This window comes from Gymnoscopelus microlampas, assembly GCF_963454915.1.
Source record: "Gymnoscopelus microlampas genome assembly, chromosome: 6".
NCBI classification, from domain to species: Eukaryota; Metazoa; Chordata; class Actinopteri; order Myctophiformes; family Myctophidae; genus Gymnoscopelus; species Gymnoscopelus microlampas.
The window spans coordinates 53,998,683-54,021,731 of NC_139943.1; the positions used below are offsets into that span (position 1 = coordinate 53,998,683).

General features: G+C 41.5%; 1 protein-coding gene across 1 annotated transcript; it reads left to right on the forward strand.

Annotated features, from left to right (window-relative positions):
- Positions 1 to 11,742: 11,742 nt before the first annotated feature.
- Positions 11,743 to 12,675, forward strand: LOC311047061 (apelin receptor A-like; the record flags this gene model as incomplete). The annotated part of the gene is made up of 1 exon (XM_084059644.1): positions 11,743 to 12,675. The coding sequence occupies one exon, from the start codon at positions 11,743 to 11,745 to the stop codon at positions 12,673 to 12,675; it is 933 nt and encodes a 310-aa protein (XP_083915770.1).
- Between the last annotated feature and the right edge of the window lie 10,374 nt (positions 12,676 to 23,049).

The window sequence follows — 23,049 nt, forward strand, 5'->3', positions numbered from 1 at the left end:
GGATGCAGAGTGGCACGTACCGCACCTCAATCAGTTGCCCTAGGCAACGGGGCTGTCTGAGGTGCTGGACTCTAGGCTCCTCACTCTGGCTCTCACTGTAGGAAAACTCACCTGACCGGCGGGACTGGAGCGAGACTCCACACTATGTATAAAATAGGGCTAAAGGGGTTAATGTATGTTTTATAATATAGTAATTTATATCTGCAAAGTAACTAGTAACTAAAGTTTTCAAATAATTGTAGTGGAGTAAAAGTACAATATTTGCCTCTAAGATGTAATGGAGTAGAAGTAAAAGTTTTGCAAATTGGAAACACTCTAGTAAAGTAAAAAGTAACTCAAAATTGTTCTTAAGTACAGTCAGGCATGCAATGCTCAATTTGGTATGTTCTTGCACTCTATTTCAATGACGTGACGCGCACGTCGCTAAACACCTACACTGCAAGTCACACAATGGACAATTGATATGCATCTAGGCTTATTCCTATGTTAATTCGCTAGGTGTGAGTCGGGAGCCTTTGAAAACTTTGTTGAGGTGCGAATTTAAAGTAGTTTTAAATCTATGCGTGTGCCTGCGTGTGCTCGCCTGGTCAAATAGGTTCCGGCACGGCGTGCAAGGCCGTCCAGTGAGCATTGCACCCCTAAGTACAGTACTTAAGTACATGTTTCCACCACTGATAGTATGTAGCAACCATAACCAATTAAAACTGGGAAAGCATCTGTGTCATTTTAGATTTGAGCTACAGTATATATACATATATATATATAGCAACATACGTTTTTCAGAAAACTCTATAGGATTTATAACAGTGGTTTAGAGCAGTGGTTCTCAGAAATAGCAGATGTACAAGCTCACAGCGCGAGCTTGTACATCTGCTATTTTTGAACATTTTGGGGGGGAAAAAAATGTTTTTTTTAACACAAAGCATCTCTTCTGGGGGGAGGGGGGGGGTCTGCGACCAAATACATATCATTTTGGGGGTTCTTTGCACAAAAAAAGTTTGAGAACTACTGATTTAGACGGATTTAGACAGGCCTCAGTTCATAATGGGTTAAGTCTGAGAGTAGTTGCGATGCGCGGAATAACGTTAACATGCTGACAAGATTAAAATAAAACACAAAAGAATCAATCTGTGTACTTAAGACCCTCAGCGGTGCAGAAATACCTGTCTCAGAGGTAACCGCTCAAGTGGCAAAAAAACCCCCCAAAAAACAGAATCCCTGATAAAGTATAACAAATGATGACAGCTCTGTAAAGAAGATAGCGATAAGAAGCCGAGGCAGCCGGGGGAAGGAAAGGGAGAGAAATGGCTCGGCGCATACCAAAGCAGACAGCCGTTCCCCGATGGGCATAACCCATTCAATCCGGGGACGCGTCTCTGTCATTTTTTTGGAGAGAAATAGCAGATCTACAAGCTCATAGCGCGGCACCGAGTGCCACGCTATGAGCTTGTAGATCTGCTATTTTTTTGAAAAATCGTGAACAGTTGTGCAAATCTTTGAATATGATATATTTTTTGGGGTCTTTTTTTGAGAGTAAAGGAGGCTGACAGGAAATGGGGAGCGAGGGGGTGACACGCAACAAAGGCCAGGGTTGCCAGATCTGCTTATTTTAATTTCCCCGCAAGATTTTATTTGAAAATAGCCGATCTACAAGCTCACAACGCGTCGCATCGCGACGCGTTGTGAGCTTTTAGATCTGCTGACAGCCGTCAGACTGGATTACCAGCCTATGTGGTATGCGCCTGGACCGCTATAGGCCAGCAGGGGAGGCATGCGTTAATCCGACAGACCTTTTCTCCGACTATGTGCATCCGCGTGCGCTTAGGAGCTATGAGCTTGTAGATCTGCAATTTTTGTCCAAAGAAATCTAAAAATGACAGAGATGCGCGTTCCCGGATTGAATGGCTTAAAAAACCCTGAGAAGAGGTAATTGGGAATGTAGGTAGCTACTGTACTTTTTTGTGGGGGGACTTCCGCCCCACTTCTGAACACCATTCATCACTTCAAGACCTCTCCCATGGCCCCAAACACCCCCCCCCCCCCCCCCCACCTCCCTCCTGGGATTTTACGGTACACACACACTTCCAATGCAGCAGAGACCGTAGTGTATAAGTGCATCTTTTTTAGCCAGCCATCTGAGTCAGGGGCATGGGGGGGGCGAGAGGGAGGGGGGAAGGGAGTGACACTGATGAGGGGTGACAGGGTGGACGGAAAACGCTCCCCCCCTTAACCTTCCTGTGAACCCCCACCTTTGTGTCACATTCTCTTTTAGATGGGCGGCCCGGGGAGAAGAGTACAGTATGTCATCGTGTCCTATAGGCTACGCAGGATGCAACATTATGCATCTAAATAAAAGCAGGTTCTTTGGCAGGCAAAATGGCAATTTTGAATTTCATTTGAATATTTCAATATGGGGCGCAGACACAGTAGCCGAGTCGAGTCCAAAATATGGACGCAATGTTTTATATTTATTTTATATTTCTTGTAATAAAGTTGTTTTTCAATTTTTCACAGAAAGGTATGACATTAAATGTAGTTAAATAAAGTTGGATAAACTGTAATGGTATACATTAAAGGCACACAATACAAAGACAACAAAAACAATTACGTAATGTATTGATACAAATACAGTCAAACATTTATAAATACACCCAACACACATTGTAAGAGTACAACCGGGGCTTTTCAATCCAATGAGTCACTTCCTTTACAATCTGGGAACCCATCGCCAAATGAAAAGGAAAAACAGCGCACTTGGCTCTGGGAGGAAGTCGACGTAGCACACATGCGCAAGGAAACCGGGGTTTTGGTCTGCCTTCAGCCTTTCACTTCCGGTGGTGCGACTATGTTTTCATTCAACAATATGTCTACACGGAACACTAACACCACTTCTCCCAGAGAACATGGATCGTTTTGGTTATAAGCCCACTTGTTTCTATGATGAAAGAGCAAGTTAAAATGTGAATATCTTCCCGTGGTTTTGTCTGCTCCAAGGACGCTATTGTTAAATGAGTTTCAGTTTGTTTCTAGTGGGGAAGGATCGGCGGACACGTAAATCCCGCCCACTACATTTGATTGGGTAAAGCGCGGCCTGCTTCCTGATCTGAAGGCACGCCCACTTGTAGGCCAGTGTGTATGCGATATGACGAACCCCCCCCCCCCGACATATTCAAGCGGAGAGCAGAATCTGTTCTTGAGAGATTACTTCCTTCATACATCAGAGTAGATAAATCCTTGGGCAAGCAATCTATCAGCGGCTGCCATACATTCATAAAGGGACGCCAATTTTAATGTGGTTAAATGTTGAAGTTGATGAAATGATTCTGTGATTTTCCTTTTATTGTGGTGTCTTCTGTGGAATAATGGTTAAAGTGCACAACATCAATTTACCATCTGGCTGTGGAGTATTATGCCAACCTCTCTTACCACCAAAATAAAGCATAATCATTTTTGAATTTTAGGCTGCGCTGTATGGAATCCTTTTCACACTGGAGGCTATCATTCGCTAATGCGTTTTTTTCACCCTCTATTCGTCATCTCTGAACATTGACCTCGACAACATCACAGACATCTGCAACTAACTCCAACGCATGGTTTCAAGTATTGTGCTGCCTAGGCAGGCAGACAGGCATCAGTGGTGGAGAGTAACTAAGTATTTACTTAAGTATTGAACTTAAGTACAATTTTGAGGTATTTGTACATTACTTGGGTATTTCCAATTTCCAATACTTTTACTTCTACTCCACTACATCTCAGATCCACATATTGTACTTTTACTCCACCACATTTATTTGAAAACTTTCTACTTTTGGCTTCTTTAAGTACATTTTGATGCCAATATTTTGGACTTTTACTCAAGCACATCTTGAATTCCTGACTTTTTGTAACACTAACAGAGTACTGCATGTCTATATTACAGTATTGATACTTTTACCTAAGTACTTAAGTAAAAAAAATGTGAGTACTTTTTCCACCAATGGCAGACAGACAGACAGACAGACAGACAGACAGACAGACAGACAGACAGGCAGGCAGGCAGGCAGGCAGACAGACAGACAGACAGACAGACAGGCAGGCAGGCAGTCAGACAGACAGACAGACAGACAGACAGACAGACAGACAGGCAGGCAGGCAGGCAGGCAGGCAGGCAGGCAGGCAGGCAGACAGACAGGCAGGCAGGCAGGCAGGCAGGCAGGCAGGCAGACAGGCAGGCAGGCAGGCAGGCAGGCAGGCAGGCAGACAGGCAGGCAGGCAGGCAGGCAGGCAGGCAGGCAGGCAGGCAGGCAGGCAGGCAGGCAGACAGACAGACAGACAGACAGACAGGCAGGCAGGCAGGCAGGCAGGCAGGCAGGCAGACAGACAGGCAGGCAGGCAGGCAGGCATCTGTGAGAGCAGGGCAGGTGAGTTGATCCACAGACAGCTGAGGCTGTATTCATCCCGCCATAATGCACAGGAGGGGTTTCTCCACATCAAACAGACTAGACAACCAAATGTGCAGAGTAAAAGCAAAAGAGAATTGAATGTTAGGCGGATTGATGCAGGAGTGGAGGAGCTCGTCAAGGACTCGTCGTCTGTGAAACCGTCCGTGGTGTTAGCCAGTGTATAGCTCTTCCCTTTGAGTGTTTGCTCAATGTGTACACGCACGCACGCAAGCGCGCACGCACAAATATATGATGTTTGAATAATCTCTCCTTTGGGCCTGACATCTGGCTATAGGCTCTATTCACAGCAGCCATATTATGAAGACATTCACAGGTGTTACCAATGATACTAATGAAGGCTCTGTTCCATTCTGGTCAAACAGAGTCAGGGTGCTGATATTGTGCATGTTGGCTCACTGGAAACACTCTGCTACACCAGTGGGTCTACAGTTGGGGTCCAGGGACCCTCATGGGCTTCCAAATGGCCCCTTACGGGTGTGTAACTCTGAGAGTGTACAAATGGAACCAAATGGACCAGCCCACAAACCCTCATTTCAAACCGCATGAACCTTATAGCGTCCCTATTCTTGGTGCAGTGGTGGAAAAAGTACTCAAACACTCTGTTACAAGTAAAAGTCAGGAATCCAACAATTACTTGAGTAAAAGTACAAAAGTATTGGTATCAAAATGTACTGAAAGTACCAAAAGTAAAAGTACAAGAATGTTTGAAAATAGCAGATCTACAAGCTCACGTCGCGATGCGACGCGTTGTGAGATATTTGGTATAAAGTAGGACTAGAGTGATTCATGTGTGTTTTATAATGTAATCATTTATATCTGCAAAGTAACTAGTAACTACAGTTTTCAAATAAATGTAGGGGAGTAAAAGTACAATATTTGCCTCTGAGATGTAGTGGAGTTGAAGTAAAAGTATAGACAATTGGTAATACTCCAGTAAAGTAAAAGTTTAAAAAAATGGTACATTACTTGAGTAAATCTACTTAGTTACTTTACACCACTGTTCTTGGACGAACATTCGTGTAGTGTAGAGAGGGGACAAAAGGAGGGGGCCTAGTATAGAGCCCTGGGGAACTCTGGTCTACTGTATAAATAGGCCTGTAGGGTTTTAGTGGTTTTAATATCTCATAGCGAAAACATCTAAATAATAAAACATAAACTAAGCTTGTACTTTTTTGGCTGGCTGTGCGAGCGAGGCTAAGCTGATGAAATAGTCACAGAAACTTCAAATAAGGTTTGTTGTCATATGGATGGCATTTTGTGACAGGAAAAGAGGCAACCATGAGCAGTATATCGAACGTTCGGTTTGAAAGTGCCTTGAAATCATCCGAGTTTGAAAGGTGGTGGTGATGATGTTGCTTGGTCTGAAGACTCTATCAGACCCTTTGATCTGAACTTCAGATCAAAAGGTTCTGAAGAATCTTCAAATATGTTCTCCTTCTGATAGTAGCAATTTGCTGCCCATAAAAATTATATTAAAGTGAGACTCTTTTAAGCTGAACTCAAATACACATTTTTCCAAACAGAAATCATTCCAATCCACGTGTTTTCATTATGCTCACATGTGGTGAGGTGCATGTGTACTGTATACCACATATACGCAGTGGTAGAAACAAAGTAAGTATATTTACTTAAGTACTGTACTTAAGTACAATTTTGAGGTTTTTGTACTTTACTTGAGAAATTCCAATTTCCAATACTTTTACTTCTACTCCACTACACCTCAGATCCAAATATTGTACTTTTACTCCACTACATTCATTTGAAAACTATAGTTACTACTTTGTAGATTTTCATTATTATTACAAAAGTACTGTACATTAACCACTTCAGCCCTATTTACATTTCGGCCATTTGAAAATACAAGCTCACAATGTGTTGCGATGCAGCGCATTGTGAGCTTGTAGATCTGCTATTTACAAAAGATTTGTATACATTTGAAAACTTGAAATGGGACATTCTGCATAATGAGTACTTTTACTTTTGGTACTTTAAGTACAATTTGATGCCAATACTTTTACTTAAAGTAATACTAGGTAACCTTTTCAATAAAACTAAAGTTAAATTGTATATCTTTTGTGAGTGGCAAATGTTTCACAAACACCCACGAAAAAAGAACGAAGAACGAAAAACAACAGCAAAAGAAAACACAGCTCACGGTAACTAAAGCTCCACTGGCTAAGAGAAACGATCCACAGATCGTATAAAACAATTAAAAGAACGCTTTTTGACACGCTTCCGTCTTCCGGTGAAAACAAATGGAATTCTGGGTAACGCAGTAATAAACAAACGGCCTGCAGTGACGGTAATGACCAGCAGAGGCTGCTAAAAATCGTTTTTTGAAATGTGCGCTGTACAACTTTAAGTACATTTTGAATTACGGACTTTTACAAAAAAACAATCGATGGGGGAAAAAAGTCATTTTGGGGGTGAACTAACCCTTTAAGTTGACCCTACTTTGAAACCCACTAGCCTACATCAATAAATAACCACAAACAATCAGTGTATTGACAGACTAGCCTGGAATTAACCACATGAACAACACTATAGAACAGATGATTATCAGGTGAAAATAAGCGATCGGCAAGCTCACAACACGTCGTAGCAACGCATCCAAGAGACTTGCTGAGAGAGGGACAAAAGGGGTTCAAGTGATCCCTGGGGGACCCCAGTCAATGAAGTACTAGTATATAGGGTGTTAGCAGTGGTGGAAAAAGTACTAAAATGCTTTTCTTGAGTAAAAGTATCCATACTGCAATGTAGAAATACTCTCTTACAAGTAAAAGTCTGGTAATGATCAATCAAAATGTACTTGAGTAAAAGTACACAAGTATTGGTATCAAAATGTACTTAAAGTACCAAAAGTAAAATGACTCATTATGAAGAATGTCCCATTTCAAGTTGTATACAAATCTTTTGAAAATAGCAGATATACAAGCTGCGTCGCATCGCAACGCATTGTGAGCTTGTAGATCTGCTATTTTCAAATGGCCAAAATGCATACAGTATAGGGCTGAAGTGGTTAATGTATGTTTTGTAATAATAATCAAAATCTACAAAGTAACTAAAGTTTTCAAATAATTGTAGTGGAGTAAAAGTATGATCTTTGCCTCTGAGATGCAGTGGAGTAGAAGTAAAAATACTGAAAATTGTAAATACTCCAGTAAAATAAAAACATACCTCAAAATTGTACTTAAGTACAGTACTTGAGTAAAAGTACTGTGTTACTTTACACCTCTGCTAGTACATAGGGTGTCAGTGCTTAATGATAATTTTGTATCTAGCCTATAGCTCATGTGCCAAGGGAAACATTAAGCAGTAGTTGTTAACAGGTAGGCTAAACATTATAGTGTCAAACTACAACATTAACTCTGGGATTGATCAGGATGTAAATCCCATCGTTTGACACATTTATTTAGTAAGCACTTTCAATGGATAAAGATCCTGGGAAATATACAGCTAAAACCTCTCCATGGAGTTGGCACACACACGCACACACACACGCGCGCGCGCACGTATCAGCTGGTCGCTCATTCGCTCATTTACAAGCACATAGCAGTTTGCTCTGCCCGGCGCTGTGACCATAAACGCTCTCGGTCGGTCACTTGTGGGTTTGTGGTGTCAACAGCATGCAGTACACTCTACGCTCCTCAGGGGATCGTTAGTTCCGAGCCAAAGGCTGACAAACAAAGGCCCTCTGGCTTCAAGACAAAACGATTGTCCTTATTCTTTTTACGAGCTAGCTTGCGCGTCCTGGAAGTGTATACGTTTAATGGGACCGCGGAGATGCATCATTATGAGTGTGTGCTGTGAGTGCATCTCTGTTAAAGTCGGTACTTTAACAACTTAAACCCCCAGCATCCGTACTGTGGGGAAAGCTTTCGCAGGAAAACAGCAAATCGACCAGCTCACAACGCCTCGCGTCGCGACGCGTTGTGAGCTTGTCGATCGGCAACTTTCTGCAAAAGCTTTCCCCACAATAGCAGAAAACAGAAAATACACTAGCACAGAGCCCTGAGGTTCTCCTGTCAGCCATCTAGGCTTTTTAGTGGTTAATACTCCACTACACTAGTCCACTACACCGCAGAGGCACATATTGTACAATGTACTTTTTAGTCCACTACAATTATGTGACAGCTTTGGTTACTTTGCAGATTTAGATTATCCCACAATACAATCAGAGAGCTGCGCGCCTAATCATAAAGTGCTATATATTTCAGCTCGCAATTTAATTCCGCCTGGTCCGTTTTAAACAGCCAATCATCTGTGACACAGTGAGCACCCTTTGACGGGAGGAAGAGAGAGGGGTGAGAGAGAGAGCGAGGGAGAGAGAGAGAGCGAGGGAGAGAGCGAGAGCGAGGGAGGGAGGGGGAGGGAGGGAGGGAGGGGGAGAGAGAGAGGGAGAGAGAGAGAGGAGAGAAATATTAGGCAACAACTTCTTACGGCACGTAAATAATGTCTGCATGTGTTCCTGCCTACAAGTGCCTGTTTTTGTGAGCGCAGAGAACACAGCTGACCTCCAAGCCCACACAGCGTTGCATCAGCCAAGCTTGTGGTCTTGCAGAGCAGATCTGCGGGGGCGGAGCTACACTATATGCTCCTGCATGTTGATGAAGGAACGACACACATCTGTGCGCATCGCGTGCACAGACAGGAGAAGCAGAGCTGCTTTTCAGCTTTCGCTGTTGTGATCACTATTAAAGTTTCTAAAACGTAACTTTCAAGTGACGTTTATGGGGGAAACATGATGAAAGCATTTGTTTTCGCATTGGTAGGTCAGGAAATAAAAATAATTAAATAAATTAAAATTAAAATTAAATTAGAAAAATATATATATATTTTTACAACTACATTAGAATGGCAATTTTAGCATTCCAATATTATATTTTTGTGTGTGTGTGTGTGTGTGTGTGTGTGTGTGAGTGTGTGTGTGTGTGTGTGTGTGTGTGTGTGTGTGTGTGTGTGTGTGTGTGTGTGTGTGTGTGTGTGTGTGTGTGTGTGTGTGTGTGTGTGTGTGTGTGTGAGTGTGTGTGTGAAGACAAATAATCACACCCTGTGTGAAGGTAGCGGCGCCTTTGATACATTATGTCATCGATATGTGTTTATAATGTGTTTATAGCCATGTGTCATGTGAAGCTTGACCAATCAATTTGTTGACGGGTCTGACCAATCAGAACGTTGACGGGGCTGACCAATCAGAGCGTTGACGGTGAACACGGACAAAGTCAGGTATAGAGCAGGATCCGCTCTATACCTAAAGGTATAGAGCGTCTGACCAATCAGAACGTTGACGGTTCTGACCAATCAGAGCGTTGACGGTGAACACGGACAAAGTCAGGTATAGAGCAGGATCCGCGGCTAGCGCCTAAAAAACGGGGGGCCTTCTCCGTGTGTGTGTGTGTGTGTGTGTGTGTGTGAGAGAGAGAGTGTGTGCTGCAGGCAAGGGGGCGGGGGGGGGCGGGTGAAGTCAATGCACAGACGGGTCGGCTATGTTGTTTACGAACAAAGAATGCATGCTTATGAGAAACAACAAAAATCCAACCTGCCATAACAGTTGCGTGCATTAGCGCACAATGAGGCTAAAGGACACATTCAGTCTAAATCACTAAATGTCCAGTTTGCTAATTCACAACTACTACAGTAACTACAACAATTTGAAACCTTCAATTTCTCTAAATATTATACACTTTCACGCCAGCCTACCCAGCCAGCACGCCCACTGCGTCCCATATGGTGTCAAGGTGGGCTAAACTATATGGGCCCCAATCCCATGTCGGCAATGTCAGCGGGATCCACTTGGGTCCCAACTGATGCCCATGTGGGATATAAGTGGGTTCTATCTGGGCCTTAGGTGGGTCCCACCTAGGCAATTCTATGTGGGACCGAGATGGGTCCTAACTGGTTTGCCCATGTGGGCTTTAAGTGGGTTCTACCTGGGCCCTAGGTCGGCCCCAATTTGGCAATTTATGTGGGGCTGATGTGGGTCCCATATGCTTTCAAGGTGGGCTGAACTATATGGGTCCACTTGGGCTTGCCCGTGTGGACTATACGTGGGTTCCACCTGGGCCTTAGGTGGGCCCCACCTAGGCAATTCTATGTGGGACCGAGGTGCCAGTCATCTTGACCTGGCTCCCATCACTACACATTTGCTGTGTCTGTGACCTATGCCCAGGAATGATTACTCTGATTAGTTTACATGAATACAAAAGACTTCTTCTGATAATCAAGACAAGACAGAGGGTGTCAATGCCTCTGAAACCAAGGAACAAAAGGTTTATCAAAACGACTGTTGTGCCTCTCATCTCTACCTGGACTCTCCAGTGTATTACAATGGCCAGGAACTCTGAACTGATTGCATTACAGCTTAGCCCACACAAACAGACCAAAGGTCAAACTCAATTCTAACTACAAACCTTCAACTGTTTATCTGTCCGATATTCCATATTCCATCCTAATTGGCCAACATTGGCTTCCGTTTTGAACAAAATGCCTCAAATCATGAATGCAGCATGCAATTTCCGTGAAATTTCACACGCACATTCCCACTAGGCCAAGGAAGAAATGCCCCCCTTTTCACATTGGCCTGTTATAGCGCCACCAGCAGGTATAATTTAGCAAAAACATTTTTTGGAAAAAAAAAATCCTCAAATCATGAATGCAGTGTCCGATTGCCGAGAAAGGCCTAAGAAGAAATGGCACCCTTTCCACATTGGCCTATTATAGTGCCATCAGTTAGGCCACAATGACCTACCAGACCTGGCGGAGACCTGTGCTCCGAGGAGCACTTTTTCTAGTTTTTTCTCAATTCACTTAGTGGTTTGTCAGAAAGTGTCTTGCCCAGTTCGATATCCTAAATTCTAAACCACACAAATGCTGCTGTAATCTGCTATTTTTTCTTTTTTTCCTTTTTTTTTTCTTTTGTGAAAATGGCGTCTGTCGGTTTTATAAATAGTGAACCAATGATTGAGTATTAACAACCACAAGGTTTCCACCGGTTAGCAACAAACAACATTAAATGAACAGAGAGCAGTGTGAGAGGAGGAGGAGGAGAAGGGGAATGGGTGGGGCTGGGGGCATGTCCTAGCAGAAGGAGGGGCTACGGGGAGGCAGACTATACCCTCGGATGTAGCAACACACTTCAGTGCAGACAACTTCTCCTGGGACTGGGTCTATTTCGGTCAGAAATACTTGTTTTCTTCTTCACATCGGACATTGTTGCTAACCTTAGTTAATTTGAACCTACAGCGACTAGATACCTTCTAACAGATTTCAAGTACAAGAACAGATCATCAGAGAGGAACGAATGGAGATGGAGTTGCAAAATGAAAGTGTTTATGATAGCTATCACAACCAGACGTCCATCATGAAGTGTGACTCTTCACAGTGGGAACCCACATATATTGTCATCCCAGCGCTCTACACGCTCATCTTCATCCTCGGCCTGTGTGGAAACGGACTGGTCATCTTCACCGTATGGAGAGCAAAGGAGGAACGGAGCACTGACGACGTCAACATCAGCAACCTGGCCGTGGCTGATCTCTACTTTGTGCTCACTCTGCCTCTCCATGCAGTGTACTATGCCACGCACTACCACTGGCCCTTTGGAATGGCAATGTGCAAGATCGTCAACTCCATGACCCTAAACATGTACACCAGCGCTTTATGCCTCACGCGTATGGGCTTTGACCGCTACCTGGCCTCCCGCGACGCGGAAGCAAAAGTGTCAGTGCCTTTCCTGACAGCAACGTGGCTTCTGTCCTGTCTGATGCACGTTCCCCAACTAGTCTTCCGCACCACCAAACACGATGAAACGGTCGACCAGACCTCCTGCACCATGGACTTCAGCCTGGTGGCGACGGACGAGGACACGGAGACCCTCTGGCTGGCCGGTCTCATCCTCTGCCACTCGGTCATGGCGTTTCTTCTCCCTTTCCTGGCCACGATGGCGTGCTACTGCTTAGCCGCGTGCACCGACAAGGGGAAAGACCGTCAACGAGTGACCACCGCACTGGTGGTGGCGTTCGCTGTCTGTTGGACACCCTTCCATGTGCTGAGGAGTGCCGACGCTCTCTCCTACCTCGACCTGGCTCCTGCCACGTGCGCCTTCCTACGCTTCCGCCTGCTGGCTCACCCCTACGCCACCTCCCTGGCCTACGTCAACAGCTGCCTCAACCCCATCCTGTATCTCAGCCTAAAGAAGCCAGACCTGCCGTCTTGCTGTCGTCCCAATATATAAGACGCTTAGTCCCCAGACACAAAGGTGTGACAGCACCACACGCATGTCACGGCGGGTCACAACAGGTGACCAATGATTCTGACCTGTCTGCACTTGAACAATGCAGGTGGTAAGTCAAAGTGTTTTAGCTAAGCTAAGTGTGACTCACCCATAATGTGTCACATTTTTGTGTTGGTTCATTGATTTTATTTTTGTGATTTGAAATTGTTTTGGAAGCTGTCAGTGTTAATTTATCAGTTTGAGTATTCAGCTTGGTCAGTAGGGGGCAGTATCAGAGCGTTTTCTTCCTCATGGGATGCTATTACCTGCAGACAGGAAGCTTACCGTCATTCTGATGAGAGCAACCAGTCTGAAAACTGAAACGTTCCGTGTGCTTCTTTCTCCTGTTAAACAGGTTAGTTTTGGTACATCTCAGTGAATGGTATCAATGTGATCATTATAACATTAAGTACACATTCTGATGGTGGAGCCTAACTCTGGAGTGTTTGCAAGATGTGGTTATTGTTTGTGAATGAATCCAGTGCAGAACACAGTAGTTTGGCTGGAGCAATCAATGCAAAATGGCGACCTGAGTGTGCAATGTTTACATAGGAACTTCTGATTATAACTCCAATGATACAGTTATGATCCAATGATGTATTTAGGTGAAAAAAGAGTTGAAGACAAAGTAAAATACATTGAAATGATAATACTAAGTAACAAAAGATGGGAAGCAAAGTGAATCGTGAATTTGTGATTTCTGTGAATGAATTCTGATGAGAGCAACCAGTCTGAAAACAACTAAAATGTTCAAACGTTCTGAATAAATTCTACTTGTAAGCGTATAGTACTTAATTTCTCAAGTTTGTTTGTGAAGAAAACAACAACAACGTACTTTTGGAAATATGGGAATTTATTAGAGTGTAATTTATGTTGAACAGCTCACTTTAGGGTTTAGGCTTAACATTATTATCACTTGATTTGCCTAAAGAAGGAATATTATATTGGTTGAAGTGACTGGTTGAAATGACTGCTGAGGCACTCGAAGGCTTGCAGGCTATATTTATGACTGAATATTAGTGAGATAACGACACTTCTTGCGGGAAGTTTACCTCCCCATGTATATGCCCAAATATGGCAATGCTGATACTGTCGGAAAAGGTGAAAAGTAAGATTTTGTGTGTGTGTATGTGGCTGTTGAAACCTTCTCAAAGAGTGACCTACGTGCACGCCTACGTGCACATGTCACGGAACAGGTGACTAATGAAGTGTTTTAGCTAAGCTATTAAGCATGACCTGAATTGAAACTTTTTGATTAAATTGTAGGCTACTTGTAAGCTTTTTTTTTAACTCAAATTTTTGCTTCTGGGGGTCCCTGGCAGGAACACAATATTTTGAGATGGGGGTCCGCGGACAAATACATATCATATTGGGGGTCCTTGACATGAAAAAAGTTTGAGAACCACTGATATTACACATAGATATTATAACGTACCTTTTTTTCTTTACACATTTTCGCTTTAGAAATATATATATTCAAAGATTTGCACACATTTTCACGATTTTTCAACAAATAGCAGATGTACAAGCTCATAGTGCTGCACTCGGTGCCGCGCTATGAGCTTGTAGATCTGCTATTTTTGAAAAGCCAAAGAAATCCGAAAAATGACACAGATGCGTTCCCTGTCTTAATGAGTTAACGGGCACCTAGCTGAATGCTCAGGTCAGGTTTGTTAAAGGTTTGGGCGTTGTGTAACCTGCAAGCGGCCCTGTTTCTAGCTGAAACCCTGTGGCCCCACGGGGTCACAGAGGTCAGCACACTTGCAAGAAGTGTTGTTTATCGTTTGTAATGATGTCCCAGTAGATTTTACAGCGCATTACGACTCTTTGATCTTTTGCACTTGCCCTTTGAACTGTAACAAGAGTGTTGGAGGGTTGGGATTGCTGGAAAGGATCATAGACTGTAAAAAAAATATGGACAAAGGGTACCGTCACGTGACCCTTTGGTTTCTACAGACCAGCTTTGAAGCTACTTTTTCGGCAAATTCAAATCCGCCATCTTCCAGTCCTGAAAAGAAACGAGCTTGTATATCTGCTATTTTTGAAAAATCGTGAAGATTTGTGCAAATATTTGAATATATATATATATCTCTGCTGTCTGGCAGGAACCAGCTAACTCCAAAATGTTCATTTTTCAAAAAAAAAAAAAAAAAAAAAAAAAAGGGGAGTTAGGAGGTTTTGTTCATCATTAATAAGAACAGCTGAATGGACATCCAAGCTTACAATGAGGTTGGAGGTCAAAAGGGGGTGGAGCCTGGAGTCAGCAAAACCATCTAACTCCACCCCCCTTTGGTGGAGTTAACTGGTTTAGCAGAAAGTTTGAGGATCCAATGGAGTTAGCTGCTTTTGTCAAAAGCACTTTTTAGCACTTTTTAATACTTTTCATTGGTTCAATATTTGTTTTACCAACACACAGACGTAAAGGGTGTTCAATAGCACTGATTTATGGGAAAAAATGCAAAAGCGGAAAAATGGAGTTAGCTGGTTCCTGCTGGACAGTAACGATATGTTTTAAAGCAAACATTTTAACTAAAATCTTTGCTTCTGGAGGTCCCTGGAACAAAATATTGAGATGGGGGTCGGCCTATAATTTTGGGGGATCCTTGACGATAAAAAAAGTTTGAGAACCACTGATATAGCAACATTATGTTCGGTTCTTCAGAAAATCGGCCTCGGGTCTTATTAATGTTAGACTATTTTGACATGCCCAGAACAGGGACGCTAGAGGGTTCATGTGGTTAATTCAAGGGCCCAGCTCCAAAATTGCCAAATACACCAAACATAATTGTGTTTCGTTTGTTTGTTCCAAAGCCTTTTGCATCTCATCTGTATTTCTCATTATTCCACATGGATGCGGACAGATGGGTTTGGACGTTTTAACCCATTAAGACCGGGAACGCATCTGTGTCATTTTTAGAATTCTTTTGGTATTCAAAAATAGCTACAAGCTCATAGCGCGGCACCGAGTGCCGCGCTATGAGCTTGTAGATCTGCTATATTTGAAAAACGTGACATTTGTTGCAAATATTTGACATATATATATTTTTTAAAGCGAACATTTATAAGTCAAATCTTTGCTTTTGGGGGTCCCTGGAACAACATAATTTGAGATGGTGGTCCGCGGCCAAATACATGTCATTTTGGGGGTCCTTGACATGAAAAAAAATAGTTTGAGAACCACTGATATACTGTATAGCAACATTTTTATTTGATTTTTAACTGTTAGGATTTAGAAGACATTTGTAGAATGCCCCAGTAGTGAAGATTTGAGTTACAAATGTTCGCTTAAAAAAATAAAGATTTGCACAAATTTTCAAGATTTTTCAAAAATAGCAGATCTACAAGCTCGTAGCGCGGCACTCGGTGCCGCGCTATGAGCTTGTAGATCTGCTTTTTTTGAATAGCCCAAAGAAATCTTTAAAAAGACACAGATTATGCGTTCCCGGTCTCAATGGGTTAAACCATTCAGCCATGAGTGTGAGAGACATTGCAACTGAGTCGAGGTAATAAAAAAAATGGCCAAAAAACATATTTCACCTTCAATTCATCAACTCATCGTAACCCAAAATGTTGGGTTGATTATGAACAGCAAAAGCTTTCAAAAAACATCCAGTTCAAGCTTCGTTCATAATCGTCGCCGTTCGGGCAGAAACCTTGTATCTCCATATTTAAACTTTTATATACGTTTTTTCGTAAATGAATGCTCTACTTCGTCATACAGCAGCGTCACACACAAGCAGCGAAATCAACAACTAGCAGATTTGCAAGGTCGCAACGTGTTTTGAGCTTGTAGATCTGCTTTTTTAAAATCTATTTTGGTTCTCTTGAAAAGTCTTTGGACTTATGAGGCTTTCCAGCCGACGGCTGGAAAGCACATCCAGTGCAAACAGAAGGAATTTGTTTGGGCATTTCCATCAGCAGCCTTCATTGTCCCAGTTACACAGAGAGACACAATTATTTGTTTTTTTGCATCTTTAATTAAAGTCTTTTCTCCGACAGCGATGCTTCTGTGAGTTTGATAAGGCGTTGATGAGATGCGTCACTTTGTCTGAACGGCCTTATTAGGTTTTCGTTTGAAAGATGAAAGCTGTTCACCTCAGACGAAAGTCGAAACGCAATTATCACATATTTTAGTTCGAGGAATTCTGATGGTAGCAAAGAAAAACTGGCTCGTTATTGGAATCTGTTGAGGACAACGTTTGAATGATTTAGGACGTCGGCCAAATATACTAACGTATATGAATTATAATAACCAATTAATTTTTTGTTCTTATGTAGTGCAACTTTCCTCATATATCCCGCAATTGAACCCGGTTTTCTGCGCAAGTGCTGACATTTTCTTACCATTGAGCTAATAGAGCCTGTCTGCTTGCTCAGGGGATAAATTGAATCTTGACCTTCAGGTCAAAATTCGTGTCAGATCCTCTGTCTAGGTGAGACATGACCTTTGACACGATCTAAATGTCTCAATAGAAGAGCAGGGAGACAAAACACAACCACCCCAATTGTATAAGTTACAGTATATTGTATTAACATACTCTACCATACATATTGGACAAAATGACATTTTATTCATTCATCAAAAGTTACCTAGTGAGGCTTTAATACAGATCCACATAGTTTGTTCTAAAATATATACCAGAGGGTCATTTCGTGGTGTTACTGTTTATGTTTCAATAATTTCAAACGCTAACATTTTTATCTTATTTTTGTAAGCTATAAGTTGTCACTTTTTTCAAAAGGCACATTTTGAAAAATGCACTATACTAAGAATCAAGAAAGTTGTATTTGTCACTAACTTATACAGGCACAAGCAGCAAAATAGGCAAACAAATTAAACAAAAAATGTTTTTTCTGCATTTGCTTGATGAAAACGCAGATGTTCCAATTACACAGGAAAATTGCTGGCATAATCATATTCTGTTCAATTTGTGCACCCGGTGCACGTTGTGCCCTGTGATGTTACTGTGTATGCAGTGGTGTGGAACTAAGTATATTTACTCACGTACTGTAGTTAAAGCGACACTATGTAACTTGTTTTGATGTTGCAGCAAAGTGTAATGTTGTCTAATCTATATGGTAGAGTATGTTAATACAATATAACTTACACAATTCGGGTGGTTGTATTTTGTCTCCCTGCTCTATGGAGATATTTATCGTGTCAAAGGTCATGTCTCACGGCCAGATTAGCACTATGTGGTGCCCCAGGTCGACCTCAAGTTGAAGTGCCCCCCCCCCCCCCCCCCCTGGGGCGCCGGTATGGCTTGAGGCTGGGGGAGGTCTGCGCGCGGCGCCGAAATCGTGCACGCGCGCGAAAAATGACGTTTTTTGGCTGGATTTTGTTTGTTTATTTTCGGTTTTTGGATACTTTATTTCGGTTTTAGGGTTAGGGTTATGTTATTTCATTCTTATTTAAAAAATAAAATTTGGCTGGTGCCCCAGGGCACTCGCCCCCTACGGCCTATGGGTAATCCGGCCTGTCTCACCTAGACACAGGAATCTTACACACATGTATCCCCCTGAGCAAGCAGGCAGGCTCTATTAGCTCAATGGTAAAGATTTCAGCACTTGCGCAGGAAACTGGGTTCAATTTAATTTTTAAACTTTGTTTTATTGTTTTTGTTGCACATTGATAACAGATTCAGTATATTCGGATCATAATATGTGCCATATGGGGAAAGGGGGAAAAAAACATCCAGGCCTTCACATTGAAGGCGCCACAATCAAGGGAAGAGAAAACAAAACAACAAAAAACAAAACAAAACGACGACATTAAAGCAACAGGGGAAACAATACAACAATCCATCACAAAACAAAAAAACAAACCCAAATACAACTACTTGCACACGCACATTCATACACGCACGCACACAGTGTCATCTTGATGGCTTCACACTTTTAAGTGACAGATTCATTCAGGAATAACCGGGAAGGTAATTCCATCTGTGTAAACCATAAAGGGATCCCATATGTCGTGGAATTTTCTGACAGATCCTCTCAATATGTATCTAATTTTCTCAAGTTGTAAATTATTAAAAATGTCGTTTATCCACTGAGTGTGGGAAGGTGGAATTGTCGATTTCCATCTCATAAGTATTAGGCGTCTTGCCAGCAGTGTTACAAAGGCTATTAGGTCTGCTTGAAATCTCGACAACGGTAGTTGAGAGATACCAAACAGCGCAGTAATGGCGTTAGGCTCAATGAATGTTCCAGTTAATTCTGTGAGAGTGTTAAAAATCTCAGTCCAATATGTGCTCAGAGAACTGCATGACCAAAACATATGTACATGTGTGGTATCTCCTGCCCACAGCGCCATATGTGGTATCTGTAACCCACAGCCTTCACTATGTTCTGGTAAAGGTTCTATTGCTTTTAGTTGCCAACAACGCCATATTGTATAGTTAGTCCACAAATGAAGCTGTGGGCAGGATACCACACATGTGTTACCGGTGTCTGGTGGCATTTTTCGCAAGTGGGGTCGATGTTATCGAATATTCTTGAGAGCCTAGCTTTCGTCCAGTGGGCCCGATGGACAACTTTACACTGGAGTAGGCCGCGTGTCTGGCGCACACCAGGAAACCGGGTTCAAATCCAGGGTAAAAGAGGGAAGTTACATAGTGCAGATTTAATGCCCATCATAAAAAACTTTGGTTTACTTTGAATATGAATGATTTTTTTTTATACTTTCAACTTCAACTTAACCCCATCTCAGAGAGGCAAATATTGTACACTACGATTATTTGACAGATTTAGTTACTAGTTATTTTGCAGATTTAGATTATTATTTCAAAACATGCATTACGCTCTTAAGACCTATTTTATTATTCTATTAAAAAATAGACAATCTACAAGCTCACAAGCTCTAGAACCATGTGAGCTTGTAGGTATGCTATTTAAAAAAAATGCTTCATAGATTTAAATTTGTTTAAGGATATTTTGATTTTACATTTTGCTATCGCTACTTTTACAGTAAAACATCTCAGTGTCACCACTGTAACTGTGTACTGTATGTAAGTGTGTGAACTCATGATGAACTGGACGATGTTCAGACTAGCTGTGATTGTGTTGTGTTGTTGAAACTCTTTGGAGACTTTAAACCATACCACCTTTGATGTTGTTGTTGACACCTCATATGCATATTCAAACACCTTCTTTATCAAAAAAATATTTCACAGCCGACACACTCACACTTGCATCTGTTAACCCTTTCAATCCGGGAACGCATCTGTGTCATTTATTTTAGATTGCTGAGCTTGTAGATCTGGGTTTTTTTTTTAATCGTAAGAAAAAGTTTGAAAGTCGTGAAAAATCATGAAAACGTTTGAGAAACACTGATATACAGCAACATAAGTTTACAAAAAAAAACTGTAGAAATTCTACAGAAATGTGCAGAATTTGTAGAAACCTTTTCATGTCAAGGACCCCTAACATTATATGTATGTGGCCGCGGACCCCCATCTCAAAATATCTAGTTCCAGGGACCCCCCCAGATGCAAATATTTGAGTTACAAATGTTTGCTTTAAGAATATATATATTCAAAGATTTGCATACATTTTCACGATTTTTCAAACAATAGCAGATCTACAATTTCATAGCGCGGCACTCTGTGCCGCGCTATGAGCTTGTAGATCTGCTATTTTTGAATAGCCCAAGAAATCTAAAATGAAACAGATGCGTTGACGGATTGAACGGGTTAAGATATATTCTATACTTTTTCATCCGATGGTGAGCAGTGTTGTGAGCGTGTAGACTGGCCATTTTAGCTATTTTCGAAAGTGTTTCATTTACACATTTTTCACCTGTAATGCCCAAAATAGGCATGCCAGGTTGAAAGTGGCGAGGCTACTTTACTGCAATTTAGGACACACTGTAAGTGTAAAAACAGCCCTCAACTTTTATACCATGCATTATAAAGGGGAGTTTAATTTCTCTGACACCATGGGGAATTGCAAAAAAAAATATGCAATTATGTCAAACCTTCAAAGATGCATAGCTCAATGAAAATTTTACAATGCATGAAAAACTTTTAATGGCAGTGAAGTGTGTGCCAATCTTTTATTCCCAATGCCTTTGAATAATTCATGCTTCTGGAGTTTGGAATTCTGGCTAGTAGTTCTAACCATTTTATGCACATACAATAATGACAAAATGTGTTTGTCTACATTTATAACCAATTAAGACAAAACTAGAAGGAAGCTAAACATGTCCTCCATTTGACATACAACAACCACTAACCACTTAAACACATTAAGACCTGGAACGCATCTGTGTAATTTTTTGATTTGAGCTAAAAAAGCATTATTTTACAGTTTCGCTATTCAAAAATAGCAGATATACAAGCTCATAGCGCGGCACCGAGTGCCGCGCTAGGGGCTTGTAGATCTGCTATTTTTGAAAAATAGTGAAAAGTTGTGCAAATCTTTGAATATATATTGTTTTAAAGCGATTTTTTTTTTAACTCAAATCTTTGCAGAATATTTTGAGATGGGGGTCGGCGGCCCGGGTCCTTGATATGAAAAGGTTTGAGAACCACTAACTGTTGGGATTTATTTGAAGACATTTTGTAGAATCTGAACCTCAGGTCTTAATTGTTTAAACCCCTATATAACCACTTAAAAGTTGTAGTAAACTAAAGCAAACTGATGTGTACTCATGACCCATACAATTGCGTGTCCGTGACCCAAACATGGGTCTCGATTGAGGCTGAGAACCAGTGCTCTAATGCAGTGGTTAACAAAACGGTGTGCCAAAGACACTCTAGGTGTGCTGTGAGAAAGTCCATGGGTATGGGACTCTGTGACAACCACACACATTATTATTGCAATACATTATCATTGCTGTCAGGTGGAAACCTTGTATGTCCAAAACGGTTCCTTTTAAAATTATCATTTCAAAAACATTTAAAGAAATTGTGGAAATACTGTAGGCGACACTTGTTAGATCTGCTATTTTCGACACTCTTGTACGATGAAGTGGGGCATTGGTTTTCTCAAAGTGGGGTCCGGGGGGTAATAATAATAATAACAACAGGGGGGTAGTTTCACAATGATTCACACATTAGTATTCCTTAAAGGTAGGGTAAGTGATGTTTTTTGGTATTTTTTAGTTTTTAGTTAAAAATGTTAAAGTACTGATAGTAATCATTGCTACAGAGTGTTTGTTCGGTCACATGTGTCTCTCCAGCTCTTTAGTAAACAGAATATAGTACATTTTCAGGTAGGTGACAACATTTAAGCCAATCAGGAGAGAGCACTGAAAATGCATTTTCTGTTTCATAAAGAGCTGGAGAGACATGGGAGACTCCTTTTACTGAACAAACACTCTACAGCAATGAGTACTATCACAATATAGAGCTATTTAACACGTATTTTAACCAAAGTAAATCCCTTACCCTACCTTTAACCATAGTTTATACATGGCTATTGAATAATAGCAGGTCTACAAGCTCATAGCGCATCACTTCGTGCCATGCTGTGAGTTTTGAAAAATCTTGACGATTTTTGGGCAAATCTTTCATGTTAAAGCCAAGATTTTTAACAAAAATCTTTGCTTCTGGTGGTCCCTGGCACAAACTATTTTCAGATGGGGGTCCGTGGACAAATACATAATATACATTTGGGGGTCCTTATTGACTTTGAGTTTGAGAAGCACTAAAGTAGGGCATTCATTTCCACAAAAAATATATATATTATGTATAAAAATAAATATAATAAAATGTGGAGATATGAGGTTTTCTGCCCTTAGGCTGTGATGACACCTGCATTTCCCTTCTGGGATGGAATAAAGGTCCATCTATCTGGATTACATCACACCTGCATCAGTTTGATCTTATAACACCTTGTTCATTACACATTGAGCCCACATTCCTGCATAGTAAAAATGGACGGGTAAGGGTTAGGGTCAGATTTAGCTGTGTGGATGGAGGATTTGCTTTTGCAGTATTATCCAGGGAGTTTAGGGCTGTGAATATAATGGAGCTGCATAGAAGAGCTCAATATAACTAAGAAATAAAGCCTTTGGTTTTGGATTGTATCCTATCCTATATTAAAATAGTGGATGTCACAGACATAACATGCAGACCAGTGGTGTAAAGTAACTAAGTACTGTACATTTACTGGAGTATTTCCAGTGTTCAGTACTTTTACTTCTACTCCACTACGTCTCAGAGGCAAATATTGCACTTTTACTCCACAAAAATTATTTGAAACCTTTAGTTACTAGTAGATTGTGATTATTACAAAACATACATTAACCACTTCAGCCCTACATTTCAGCCATTTGAAAATAGTCGATCTACAAGCTCACAATGTGAGCTTGTAGAGTGCTTTCTACTT